Raw genomic sequence first — 14,996 nt, forward strand, 5'->3', positions numbered from 1 at the left:
CTGATTGAATTGTAGTAGTTGTTTTTCAATAATGAGATTAGTAGGGGTGAGCAAGATCGGGTACCCGGTCATATTTGTAATATCCGGATCCGGAACCGGTTATAACCGGGTCCCAAGAATTGGAACTGGTCCCGGAACCGGTTAATACCGGATCCAAATTTTTTGGAACTGGTCCCGGACCCGGTAGGAATCGGTTCCAAAACCGGGTACCCGGTATTATTCAACGTAGTAAAATACTGTTTTTTTCTTTATAATTGTTATATAATATATTATTATATATAATGGAATTTTGCAGGCTAGTTATATTAACATAATAATATCCCTAAATTAGTTTTGGAGGCTAGCAAAATACAAATATTTCAAAATACAAATATTACAAACTAATAAGCCAAAAAGTACCAATTCAACAACCTAAAATATCAGTTAACAAACTTCAACAATGCTGCAAAGTCCAAACATCCAAACATAACCAAAACAACTACTTAAATAAAAGTTCAGAAAAAAAAAAGGGAAGAAAAGGAAGGGCAGCAACAGGCAGCAGCTGAGCACACCATCAGCCAGCAACAAGACCAGCAGCAAGTCAGCAACCATCTAAGCAACGAAGAAAGACAGCATACAGCAGACAACAAAGCAAAGAGGCAGCAGCCAACAAGGAAGCACAAATTCCCTATAAACAAAAGCCAAAATGTCCTTAGAATATTTGTCATTTGATATCTTTTCATACAATATAATTAAGAATACAATTATACAAACCTTTGTCACATCAATTATTTCCAACAAATTCATTAACTTGTGTGATGCCAGTGTCACTACCATCCAATTCTAAAAAAAACAGTAAACAATATAAGTAATAAACTTAGAGAAATAAAATAGATAAATATACAAAATAATAGAAGTATTAGTGTATTACCTTCTTCATATTTTTGAACATCCTCAAGGAAGCGCTCAATATCAATGCATACATTTGACGCCCTTAACCAATCTTGAGTACAAACTAAAGCTTCCACCATATTTGGCCCCAAACTACTACGAAATTGATCAAGTATGCGACCCGATGTACTAAATGCGGATTCACTAGAAACCGTAGAAATTGGTATAGCCAAAATGTCCTTAGCCAATGTTGACAATACTTTGTATTTGTCACTTTTTTCTTTCCACCAACCCAAAATATCAAACATTTCCCCTTCAACCCTTCTCTCCCGAGCTTCTTCAAGATAATAATCCAATTCACTTTTTTCAACAATAAAATCACTTTCTTCCTCATCAAAATCATCATAAAACTTTTTCATTTGCTCACTATTTGAAGAGCTCAAGTTTTCAGAACCATTATCCACATTGGCAACATTAATATTACGATTATTCTTGGAAGAGGAAGAAGCAATAATAGCATCATAATGGTTAAATAACTTCTGAACATTGTCATACAAATTGTCACAAATAACATCGACTTTGGCAAAGTCGTTAGGATAAAGTTTTTTAAAAGAATACTTCAAAAACCTAAGCTTATATCGAGGATCTAAAACAACCGCAACTAACATCATGATATTAGTTTTACCGAGATCCCCATAATACTTATCAAACTTTTCCCTCATTTGTCTACCCATAATACGAATATCCATATTTGTAGAGTTTTCCCATTCTATCAAACAACTTAACACCTCCAAAACCTCGTGAAAATACAAGTTTGTAGTAACATATAAACTACCCGACATTTTCTTTGTAGACTCATAAAATAATTTCAAACACAAAGACAACACTTTAGCATTTACCCAATCTTCTTGTGTAGGTACTCCATCCTTGAGTTCCCTACTAAAATCAGGATCATCTTCCGCAAACCTATTAAAAGCTTTTTCAAATTTCAATGCGGTTTCAAGCATGAGAAAGGTAGAATTCCATCTAGTTGCCACATCAAGACAAACTGAACCTTTACAAGAAACTTTAACCAACATAGAAGAGTGTGCAAACAATTTAGCTCTAGAAGGTGAACTCCTCACATATCTAATAGCAGCACGAATTCGAGCAATCGAAGACTTCACACTAGATAAACCATCTTTCACAATCAAATTTAGAACATGACAAGCACATCTCATATGAAAAAATGAACCCTCCAAAACAAGTTTATCATGAAAATGTGTTTTCAAATATCCAACCGCCACATCATTTGAACTAGCATTATCAACAGTTAAAGAAAACAATCGATCCTCAATCTCCCATTTAAGAATACATGCCTCCACAACTTTTCCAATTTCCTTACCTTTATGACTATCCATTAATTGAAAATTTAAAATTCTTTTATGCAACTTCCAATTATCATCAATAAAATGAGCAGTCAAACAAAGATAATTAAAATTTTGAATGGAGGTCCAACAATCAGTTGTTAGTGACACTCTCGATTTCAAACACCCAATTAATTTCTTTAATTTTCCACTTTCACAAACAAATATATTCTTCACATCTCTTGCAACTGTAAAACGTGAAGGTATATGAAATTGAGGTACAGCAACACTACAAAAATACCTAAAACCTTCACGCTCAACAATAGAAAATGGTTGTTCATCAACAATAACCATTCTTGCCAAACCAAGTCTACAAGCAGTTTCATCAAATTTCCAATTAGAGACTATAGTAGCATCAGATTCAGGAGACTTGTAAACAGAAATGAGTTTTTGCTTTTTGTCTACATTTGGAGGGTATTTTGAACATGCACCAAGGTGTTTCTTTAATGAAGAAGTTCCATTATTAGTATTACCTGTTAGCATTTTCTCACAATATTTGCATTTGACTTGAACAATTTTTTTGGTTACTGGATCTCTAAAATCCCAAAAATGGTTCCAGTATTCAGACTTCCTCTTGTCACCAACCTTGGTTGATTTGGTTGTTGCATTCTCGTTTCCAACCTCACTTTCATCATCCATAGGGACTGACGAATTGTCGGTATTGCTCATAGTTCTGAAATAGGAACAAATTAAACTTTAATAAGACATAAACATTACACAAAGTGAGAGTGATTATATGCATTACACAAATACATACAACAGTCAGAACTGATATTGTCTCACTCACATAAACACAAAGAAAGAAAGGAGAGACAATATGCACAGATCCTAGTACATCATCTTCATGAAGAATACAAAAAGGAATTGGAACTTAATAAAGAAAAAATGGTAATTAATCTTATGAAAAGAAGGTTCCTTTAGTTGTTGAAACACTTTCTCCTCTATAAAAACCTTTTAAACAAGCAGAATTCTACATAGAAATCCAACTGTAGTTCCTGCACATGCATCACCATCTACATCTTTCTCCACAACTACAAATTTCAGAAAAGACCAGCTCAATAAAACAAGAAATAGATCTGAAAATCTGAAAAAACAAGGTAAACCAATATCATGATAACTAGATTAAAAAAAAAAAAAAACACTATTGCAAAGATGCAAGGTGAATGTGATCAGAAGATGGGATTGTAGTGTAGTGTAGTATGATTTTTTTATTTAATCATTCAGTCAGGAAAAAAATTCAACAAAAAATTTTTGAACTTTGGGAAATATCTCCTCTAAAGCAATTTTTCCACTAATCCATCGCAAGTGGTAAAAGCCAAAAGATAGAACATTGAGTTATTGACTCTGTTTCTTCCAATGTTTTTAACTCTATCAGGGAGAATGCAAGCAGCAAACATAACATCATTAAAACGAAACCCCAGTGTACCCACCTCATGTACTGAGATCAACACCACAATGTTAACAGCCAAACAACAACTTCTATAAAAGCAATGACTGAACTAAACATGTACAGCAACTAAAAATGGTACCCACCAATTAATACTCAATAAGAATCTATTCAAACACCCAGAAATTGCAGAAAAAGACTATAAGTGCAGTCAATTTGTACCAATTCATTGATTTCAGCATATTAAACACTCGTAACACCCTCAGAAATTGAAGAAAATAAAAATAAAAATTAACATAAACACTCTAACTATCTCCAAAGAAAATGCAAGCAGCAATAAACAGTACCAGAGATCTACATATGCAAGATGAAACAAAAAGCAAACAAAGTGAGAAAAATACTTACGAAAGAGACAGTCGTTCGGTGGCTTGATGAGAACGAAAGAGAGGATGAGATTTTGAGTACCAAGAGAAAAATACTTACGAAAGAAGACCGAGAATCAGTGAATTGATGAGAACGAAAGAAGACAAGATGAGATTTTCAGAGGAGAACAGAGAAGATTGAGAATGAACAGAGAAGAACAAAACCCTAGCAAAAATGAATTCAATGAAATGAGGAGGCTTAGTGGCTGACAGAAACCCTAGCAGAAATGAATTTTTTATAACTAAATCAGTACCGGTTCCGGGTACCCGGATTGTCTGGATCCAGGACCGGGTACCCGGAACTGGAATTGGTTTAAACCGGGTACCCAGTGGGTACCGGGTCCGAAATTTTAGGACCCGGTCCCGGAACCGGTTACAACCGGGTCCGACATTTTGGACCCGGTCCCGGAACCGGTGGGACCAGTTCCGTGTCCGGACCCGGCGGATCCTAACCGGTCGGGTCCGGTACCGGGTACCCTGGGTCTTTGCTCACCCCTAGAGATTAGTGATTTACCAACGTTTTTTTTTTTCCACCTTAGTGATACGATAATACTCGTATAATTTAAATGGGTATTACCCTTGATTTTAATTTAATTACTAGGCCTCGTGATTCACACATTTTCATGATGCATGCTTACGCTGTTACGCACTTGGTATCATATTGTCATTTTGCATTATTAGATTTCTCTTTTTCGACAGTGATTTCATAACGCATATAATTATATATAATTCCAATTTTAACTTCTTGTTTAGTAGCTTGTGGTAGTCCATGTTGATGTTATCGATCTCTAGTGTGAAAATATGATGTCGGCTCATCAAATTATTCAATCATCTCAGACATTCAAATGTGTTGATCTTCATTTTATTTGATCGTATTACTTACTCGGCATTATTTCTGTTAGAGATTTGAGATATCGGAAAATATATCAAACATATATTTCTGATATCTCAGATCTCTAACAATTTGCACATCATTTAAACAATAGGAGGGAGATTGATGTATTATTAGAAAAAAAAAATGGCTAAACTAAAAATTACAAGTGTTCTTTCAAAAACAAAAAATTACAAGTGTTAAAAAAAAATGGGTATAAGAAAAAAAAAATAGATAAAGTAAGAAGTGAGTAAAAAAAAATAAGCAATGTAATTCATTTGATTATTGTGCGGGAGTAAGAGAGTAATATTGTTTACATAACATAAACTTAAGTGTTATGTAGGCTAACAATATTATTCTAATAGGCTAATTTGGATGACTAGATATGTCTGCAGTAATATCATTACATACAATAAAGTTGACCAAAATAGAAGTCTTAAGATCATTCAAAACATAGTTTTTTATTTATTTATTTTTATTTATTTTTATTTTATTTTTTTATTTTTTTTGAAGGAATTCATAAACATAGTTGATTAGTTAGGGTAATATATAATAAAATTAAATGGTTGTTTTTATGCGGATTGACGTTATATTGCATAGAAAATACAGAAATATAGGAATTGAATGTTGTGAAAGATTTAACTTCTTTCGTAGGCATGAACATAACAAGTAGCATATGCCATATGGAATTTTTTAGAATAATTTTCTCTCTACCACTTTCCTCAAAGCAGAGAAAGTAGCCCCTAAATGAGTGGAGCTTATCACAAGAGTTTATGTGTTATGTGAAAGCATTATTTAAATAACTTCTAGCCAATTATGGACAATGAAACAGTATTCAAATTTCTCTTTTTTTTTTTGACATATGCTTAATTGACTTTAAACATTACACAATAAGGAGTAATTTTGGTAAACTACTCAAACAAGCTTTACTAGTTCCAATGATACAACCATTACCAAAAAAAAAATAAAAAAAATAAAAATAAAATAAAATAATAATAATAATAATAATAATAATAATCGTCCTTGCAAGAAAAATCAAGTAATAGTCTAACATGCTTCAGGAGATACCCAATAATACCATGTTACCTTTGTAACCCATATACCGTTGATCTTGGAGTAAAGAAGAGCGTAGAACACACAGTTGTTGGTTAACAATAACATGAGCTCAAAAAAAACACCAATAGCCCTTAACATTAGGCAAAACAATTAGGAACAACAAACGACCTAGGCTTGACAACACATCAAGAGTCACTTAAACAAGTGGCTCGGTACGTACCCTTAACATACTAAGGGTACATTTGGCCTTTTTTCTAAGAAAAAGACTATTATTATCATACTAAAAACTCCCAAAAGAACCTTATGGGAGCCCCATGTTGAAGAGTAGGGTTGAGATAAAGGTTTTTCAAAGCAAAGAATTAAAGATCCACCGCTAAGCTGAAATAAAGGTTACCAATAGATAACCTTCAAACACTCTCTTGACCATAGAAATCAAAAGAGGTAACAACGGTCAAACAACTAGGCAAGACCAATCCTAGGAACCTAAACAGACCAAAATAAAAGAGCAATCCCCAAATTACCTGAACTTGAACACCAATACACTGTAAGAGGAGGCTAATAACACACCCCACTAGCTCCCTTATAAACAAGTTAAACTACTTGAAGTAACACAACCAAACCCAAATAGCACAACGACAAGAGTATTGAAGAACATCAAACATCGAAGCACAACAACAAGAGCATTATTCAATTTTGTGTCGCAAAGAGAGCCATAAAAATCAAATGATGTATACAAAACTCAAATAATATGTTGACAAAATTTGATCTCATATCTTAAATATCATACCAATACTTTAATCAATTAAATTAGTCATTCATAAATAATGTACTCACTACTCAGCTTGCAGCCAAGAATTAATAATGGCGTACATTCTCAGCTTAACACCAATCAAAAGTATACGAATGAAGTATATATTGTGTGAAAGTAGGAATAAGTTTCGAGTCTCTATACTCGTCCCTACATTATTATTCAAAAGAAAAGAAAAAGAAAACCACTAATTGTGTCTATGATCCATTTCACCACCACGTTATTCACACAAAATATATTATTGGTTTTAAGCTAAAAACGTTTTTGAATAATTCCATGTTCAGCAATCATTTTCATACGTTCTATATATAACTATTAAAGATAGAATTAGGAAATGTTCTTTAATATTTTTTATATTCTAAGAATTTTATAGATGTTATGATTAGCTTAATTTTCTATTGTCAAAAAGTATCATCATACTATATAAATTGTGATGGTGATTAATACTTTTTCTCGATAAAAATTCTTGTTTGAGCTCTTTTTGTAAAATAGGTATAGTTGATTGATATAAGGGCTTAACCAAAAAAATAAAAATAATAAAATACAAGGGCAAGTATATATATATATATATATATATATATATATATATATATATATATATATATATATATATATACACACACACACATATATATATATATATACACATATATATATATACACATATATATATACACACATATATATATACACATATATATATATACATACATACATACATATATATATATACATACATATATATATATATACATACATATATATATATATATATATATATATATATATATATATATATATATATATCATATTTCCTTCGTAAAAACCATAAGAAAAAGTGTATTAGAAATAAAAAAAAAATAATAAGAAGAAAAATCATAAGAAAAAGTAAATTAGAAGAAAAAAAAATTGTGATAAGGAAGAAGCTTTATAAAATTAGCATGGCCAGGGTCAGATCACATAAAGAGCTGATCTTTAGTCAATTTCAGTAAAAGCATCTATGAAAAATGAAAAATAGTTACAATCAATAACTCCATTTGCCGGTTAAAGCCTTATCACACAGTTCGTCATGTTATTATTCAATATAAACAGCTTATTCCCATTTAAGATGACAACTTTAAAGCCCTTCTTTAATTTCAATTATTTTTGGCGAAAAAAATCAACTAATAATTGCCGATGTCAATACAAATCTCTGTTATGGAAAATGCTAAAAGTCACAATTTGTGAAGAAAAATAGAAGTTGTCACAAACTTGTGTAAGCTACCTTTAGTATCACCCTTTCTAAAATGTAACCAAAAAATCAACTTAATTATGGCTTCAATAAAAGTTTTTATCTATTCTGAAATGTAACATTATAAGTACTTCTTTTGTTTATTTATAGTTGCACTAGTTTTCTTTTTGACAGTAAACCATCAAAAATTTTGATTATGGTTTTTCCTTAAAATATAAGAAATGATGATTGATGAATAATAATAGATCAGATTTGATCATAGTTTTTCATTAAAATAATATAAGAAAACGCTTATATATGAACCATGAAGAAAGAACATTGTGAAGCGCTTTCTGATGTTATTATTAAATATGTAGTACGATTTCGTACTAGCACACTCCTGCTTACACAACAGTCAAATGACACAATTGTAATAATGGAATATATTCTTGTTTTCAAAACAATTAAATCACTAAAATAAATCTATTCTGATTAGTTATTGCATTTTACGAGTACTTCATTTAGGCTGTCATGTCTCAGATCCCTCATTATTTAGTTAAAGGTAAATTAATCACCAAATAATTAAACTAATTCAAGAAAAAAACACTACCAAGTTCTAGTCCAAGAAAAAGAAGAAAATAGTAAGTAAAATGATTAATGTTGTACGACCCTATGTTGGACAAAGGTGGTATTGATTTTTATTTGGTATGAGGAGTGCCACAAAGCTAATAAGGTCAAACAATGTGGACGGAATATGTTCCTCTTAGGGGCTGCGTGGAATGGGTGTAATGGGAGGGGAAAAATTACATGAGTAATAATTCTGGATTTTTTTTAAAGTTTGGATCTAGGGTAATTAATCAGTGGGGTAATCTATTTCCCTAAAAATGGGGTTAATAATTACCCACCTCCCCCTAGCATAACAATTTCCCCCGTAACAATTCCTCTTCTATACTGCATCTTCTTTTCCCCTGTTATGTACTCTCTCCTTCACCTTCATATCCCTCCACCCAATTGAAGCTGTTGCCACCATTATAGCCGCCTGGTGGAAGCTGCTAGCCGCCATAGCTCATCAATTCCGGCGAATTACGAACAAGTATCTTGAATCGGACCCACTGGTTGAAGAGATAGTTGAACAAATGGTTAGGACTTTTGATCCTTCAACTGAGGTGATGCTCGTGGTGGTCTCAAGTTTATCAATAACATGGTGGTTGCCGCCGATTGCCATGAATTGGTGGTCTTTACCTTAGGATTGTTGCCAAACCTCAGAAAATGAATTATTACTCTCTATATCAATGCTCAAGTAGAATCTACCCCGTTAGATATTACCCCCTTCATTATTTCTAGAATTCCAGGCATGCCCTTAATGTTTTGGATAATAATTTAACCATCTAATCTACTCTATACGGAGTAGTTAGTCGTCGGACATAGAATTTCCACAAATAATATATTCAGTTTGAACTTTGAAGCTAAGAATAAACATCATGCATAAGAAAGAATAATTATATATATGAGTCCCTACAATTATTATCATTCAGAAGAAAAAAAAAATCTCATGTCAAAGAATAAGAAAAAATCGAAGCACTTATTATCACATGCATAAAATATATTCTTGACTTCAAGTTGAAAACATTTATGGTAGGTTCCATTTTCAAATATCAAGTTTGTTCGTTCAATAAAATATATTCTTGGCTTCAAGTTAAGAAAACATTTACGGTAGAGCTTCTAGTAAAATGAAGGATAAAGGTAGGTGGGTATTTTTTTTTTTTTTCACTAGAAGCTCTTTAATAAATACACTGTACTTGTTTTTTTTTTTTTAAAAAAAAAAACACTCTGTACTTGTCTAATCAAAATTCTTGTTTGAGCTCTCTCCATAAAATAGGTAGGTATCCTTATTAATTAATACGAGTAATGTATAATTATTGAGAGTATGAGATAAACAAACAATAAATTAAACAATTATATATATGCTAATAAAAAATATAATTGAACTAAATACATAGATATTGCTATATTAGCATACTAAATAAATACACTCTGATCTTATATATGAGCAGGAGTACCCACAACAGTCAAATGATACAGAAGTACACAGTAGTAATTTGGTGAAAGATGAATGATAGATAATAGGTTAATATTACCTTGTTAATATTTTGTAAAAGATATATCTTGTGTAATTAGGTTTCTCATAATTAGGGTTGTACATACCTATATATATTTGATTAATGAGAATACTCCAATCAAGGAGAATTACACTATTCTACATGGTATCAGATTCCAATTAGGGTTTCTCTTTTCTCTTCTTTGAAAACCCTACACGATCCTCTTGGACCTGCCGTACTCCACCATCTCTTCAACCGTCTCCTACTCTCTCTCATGGCCGGAGACGATACCCCCCTCCTCCTCCTCCTCCCTCAAACACCCCCTTCCACCCGGCGTTTTCCGTCTCCAACATCAAGAACCTTATGAGCGTCTCCCTTAATCATGAAGATGCCCAATATGCTACGTGGGTTGAATTGTTTCAAATTCAAGCCACTTCCTTTAACGTGCTAGATCACATAGAAAGCGACATGGAAGAGGTTAGATGCTATAGTAGTGAAGCAATGGATCTATGGTACAATCTCCCAAGACCTTGTTCACACAATCATTAAACCGGGCGCCACGGCTCTCGAATTATGGACCCGACTTGAAGAGGTATTTCATGACAATAAGCATACGAGGGCGGTATACTTGGAAGAGAAATTTTCCAATGCAAAGCTTTAACATTATGCTAACATGTCCGACTATTGCAAGCACATTAAACTCCTAGCCGATCAACTAGCCAATGTTGATTGCCGGTCTCCGACCGCAAGATGGTTATGCAACTAATTGCGGGACTCACCGAGGGTGAATATGACACCGTCGCTGCTATCGTCTCCCAATCCGATCCAACCCCAAGTTTCAACAAATCTCGGCCGATGTTCTTGTTGGAGGAAACCCGTAAAAACAAGCAAAAAGAAAACGGCCAACAAGCTTATGTTGCAGCCGCCGCTAACACCACGTCACCACCGCCGCAGGCGGCTGACCAGTCTCGTAGTGCTGGTGGTGGCAAGGGTGGTGGCAGAGGGAAGGTAAAAGGGAACAACAACAAAGCCAAGGGCCGTGGACGGGGTCGAGGCTCTAACTCGCAATAATCAAGGTTATGGGCCTAACACACAACAACAACAGGCGGCCCCTCAATGGGGAGCCCAACCCGGTTGGGTCCAGCAGCCTGGTCAGTGGGCCTCACCACCCTGCCCTTACCCAACTGGGCCTGCTAACCCACAACAGCAGTATCGTGCAGCTCCACCTTCCATCTTGGGCCCGCGATCTCAGCAAAACCAAGCATACTATGTGGGCTCGGCCCAGTCAAGCTACGGGCAGCTTATGTCGCCGACCGATTTTGGTCAGGACTACAGTTCGATGAGCTTGCAATCCCCCAACAATGGGTGGTATATGGACACGGGGGCAACATCACACATGACTCGTGATTCGGGTAATCTCTCTAAACTGTTTAATTTGAGTATTCCTCAATTTATTTTAGTTGGTGGTGGCAAACGTATTCCAATGCATGGTTATGGCAATTATACCACTCCCTCCCCTAAACCTTTCCACCTCAAAAATATCCTATATGTTCCTAATATCATTAAAAATTTAATCTCTGTTAGGAAATTCACTTGTGATAATTCTGTTTCTATTGAGTTTGATCATCTCGGTTTTTCTGTGAAGGACCTTCTTTCGGGGACAACTCTAGTGAGGTGCAATAGTGTGGGGGACCTCTATCCTTTCTCTTCAGTTTCCGCTCCCAATGACAATAGTCATTTATCTCTAGCTGCAATTTCTCCTTCAGTTTGGCATCATAGACTTGGACATCCCGGCGATTATGTTTTTGATTTTCTTAGGAAAAACAATTTAATTCCTTGTAATAAGAGAAATAATTCTCATTTTTGTTATTCTTGTCCTTTAGGAAAACATGTAAGACTTCCTTTTAAGTCATCTCCTACTTTCACCTTTTCACCTTTTGATATTATTCATGCGGATCTATGGACATCTCCTATTCTCAGCAAATTGGGTCACAAATATTATTTGGTGTTGCTTGACGATTTTTCTCATTTCCTATGGGTGTTTCCCCTAAAGTTCAAATCACAAGTCTATGATATTTTAATTAATTTCCGAGCATATGTTAAAACTCAATTCGAAAAGGACATAAAATCTTTCCAAAGCGACAATGGTCGTGAATTTAACAATTCCCCTTTTCGAAAATTTTGTGCGAATAATGGCTTAGTCTTTCGTCTTTCTTGTCCAAATACCTCTTCCCAAAATGGCAAAGCCGAAAGAATTATACGCACCATTAACAATATGTCTCGCACCTTTCTCTATGATGCCTCTCTCCCTCTTTCTTTTTGGGTGTATGCTATAAATATGGTTGCTTATATCCTTAACATTCTCCCGTCCACAACCATCAAAAACAAGACCCCAACCGAAATTATTTATAGAAGGCAGCCCACTTATGATCACCTTCGTATTTTCGGTTGCTTGTGTTACCCAAATCTTAGTACCACCGCACCTCAAAAGCTTGCACCTCGTTCTAAACCATGTGTGTTTTTGGGGTTCCCAAAGAATCATAGGGGTTACTTATGCTACGATTTGTCTTCAAACAAAACTATTATTTCCAGGCATGTTACCTTTGTTGAAGATCAATTCCCATTCTCAAATCTTCATCAAATTAAAGAAATTGATTATAGTTTTTTGGAGTCAAATCTGTCACCCTTATACGTGCAGGCCCAGCTACAAAATGGCCCAACTTCAATCCCCAACCCCACTGCTGATCCGCATCCTCCAAACTCCCCCCAACAGCCTACTCCACAGGTGGGTCGCGGGAGTGACCAGCAGGCCCCAGCCCACCTACGGACCCCTCAGCCCAGTCCGCCCCCATCACCCTCTAGCCCACCTCCCTCTCCTATTTCACCCTTTATTCAATTTGGATCTCTTCCAAGCCCCACCCCAATCATCACTCCTACTTCTAGGACCACTGTTCAGCCTTCCCACACTATGACCACTCGTGCTAAGGACGGAATTTTTAAGCCGAACCCCAAATATCAAGCTACTATTATGGTTCATGCTATTTCCCCTCATCCTAAAAATTCGAAATTAGCCATGCTTGACCATAACTGGAATGCCGCCATGACTGAGGAATTTAATGCTCTTACTAAACAGCATACTTGGGATCTTGTTCAATTCCAAGACCAGAAGGGGTCAATATTATTCGTTGTATGTGGTTATTTAAACACAAATATAGGGAAAATGGTGAATTAGAGAGACACAAAGCAAGACTTGTTGTGAATGGCAAGTCTCAACAGGTTGGTGTGGATTGTGATGAGACATTTAGTCCCGTGGTGAAACCAGGGACTATTCGCACAGTTTTGAGTATTGCTATGGGTAGGGACTGGCCTATTCATCAATTAGATATCAAAAATGCGTTTCTTCATGGTGATCTAAAAGAAACTGTATTTATGCATCAACCACCGGGATTTTTAAATCCCAAAGCTCCCACTTATGTTTTTCGGCTCCGCAAGTCCCTTTATGGTCTTAAACGGGCCCCCCGGGCTTAGTATCAACGGTTTGCTAATTATCTCTTGCAGATTGGTTTTGTATGCAGCAAAAGTGATAATTCCCTCTTTATTTTGCGACAAGGCACTAATGTGGCATATCTCTTGCTCTATGTTGATGTACATTTTTCTTACAGCTTCCTCAGAACGACTCAAGTGTGATATTATTGATCTTCTAAAGTCCGAATTTTCCATGACTGATTTGGGTAAATTGAGTTATTTTCTGGGAATATCTGTAACCAGAAAAAAGGACTCCATGATTCTTTGTCAGAGTAAGTATGCAGAGGAAATTATTCACAGGGAAAAGATGGACAATTGCAAACCGGTTGTCACACCCGTTGACACTAAGTCGAAACTTGGGGCTCACGATGGTGAGCCAATGAAGGATCCCTCTCTTTACAGGAGTCTTGCAGGTGCGCTCCCGTATCTCACTTTAATTTCACCCCTGACATTGCTTATGTCGTACAGCAGATTTGCCTATTCATGCGTGCTCATAGGGAACTTCATTTTAACGCTCTTAAGCGTATTATTAGATATATCAAAGGCTCTTCAGACCATGGACTACACTTATACCGTTCTGCTCCTACGAGACTTATTTCATACACAGATTCGTCGCTCCACTTCAAGGTATTGTGTTTATTTGGGTGACAATCTTGTCTCGTGGTCTACAAAGCGACAGGCTACATTGTCCAAATCCAATGCCGAAGCAGAATATAGAGGTGTCGCTAATGTTGTTTCTGAATTGTGTTGGCTCCGGAATCTACTTCTTGAGTTACATTGCCCTATCGGACGGGCATCCTTGGTTTATTGTGAAAATATCTCTGCCATATATTTGTCCAGCAATCCGTTACAACACCAACGTACCAAACACATTGAGATGGACATTCATTTTGTACGCGATAAGGTCGCTCTAGGTGAGATCAAGGTCTTACATGTTCCATCCTCATATCAATACGCAGATATTTTCACTAAAGGGTTACCTCGCCAACTATTCCTTGATTTCAGATACAGTCTCAGCGTTCGTCCTCCTCCCGCTTCGACTGCGGGGGTGTGATAGATAATAGGTTAATATTATCTTGTTAATATTCTGTAAAAGATATATCTTGTGTAATTAGGTTTCTCATAATTAGGGATGTACATACCTGTATATATTTGATTAATGAGAATACTCTAATCAAGGAGAATTACACTATTCTACAATGAATATATTCTAATTTTCACAACTTTTTTTTTTCTTTTTGGAAAAAATGAATCTATTCCATTTCCAATTCATTATGCATGGTGTATTTTCAATCAAACTTCACATCATTTTAGCTGCAAATTGCAATACGTCTCATCATCA

General features: G+C 35.2%; 1 protein-coding gene across 1 annotated transcript; it reads left to right on the plus strand.

Moving 5' to 3' along the window:
* Positions 1 to 10,879: 10,879 nt before the first annotated feature.
* On the plus strand, positions 10,880 to 14,708 carry LOC110722552. The gene is made up of 6 exons (XM_021901817.1): positions 10,880 to 11,137; positions 11,235 to 11,930; positions 12,828 to 13,300; positions 13,345 to 13,535; positions 13,792 to 14,067; positions 14,188 to 14,708. The coding sequence occupies exons 1-6, from the start codon at positions 10,880 to 10,882 to the stop codon at positions 14,706 to 14,708; spliced, it is 2,415 nt and encodes an 804-aa protein (XP_021757509.1).
* The last annotated feature ends 288 nt before the right edge of the window (positions 14,709 to 14,996 follow it).

This window comes from Chenopodium quinoa, unplaced genomic scaffold (genome assembly GCF_001683475.1).
Source record: "Chenopodium quinoa cultivar QQ74 unplaced genomic scaffold, ASM168347v1, whole genome shotgun sequence".
Classification (NCBI taxonomy): domain Eukaryota; kingdom Viridiplantae; phylum Streptophyta; class Magnoliopsida; order Caryophyllales; family Amaranthaceae; genus Chenopodium; species Chenopodium quinoa.

What these genes read in the sequence shown, in the direction of transcription:
- LOC110722552 (XM_021901817.1), top strand. Translation starts at nt 10,880, where the DNA reads ATGGTTATGCAACTAATTGCGGGACTCACCGAGGGTGAATATGACACC. An exon ending in AGGGTGGTGGCAGAGGGAAG is followed by an intron (nt 11,138 to 11,234) that starts GTAAAAGGGAAC and finishes CAACAACAACAG; the next exon opens with GCGGCCCCTCAATGGGGAGC. An exon ending in TTGGACATCCCGGCGATTAT is followed by an intron (nt 11,931 to 12,827) that starts GTTTTTGATTTT and finishes TTATACGTGCAG; the next exon opens with GCCCAGCTACAAAATGGCCC.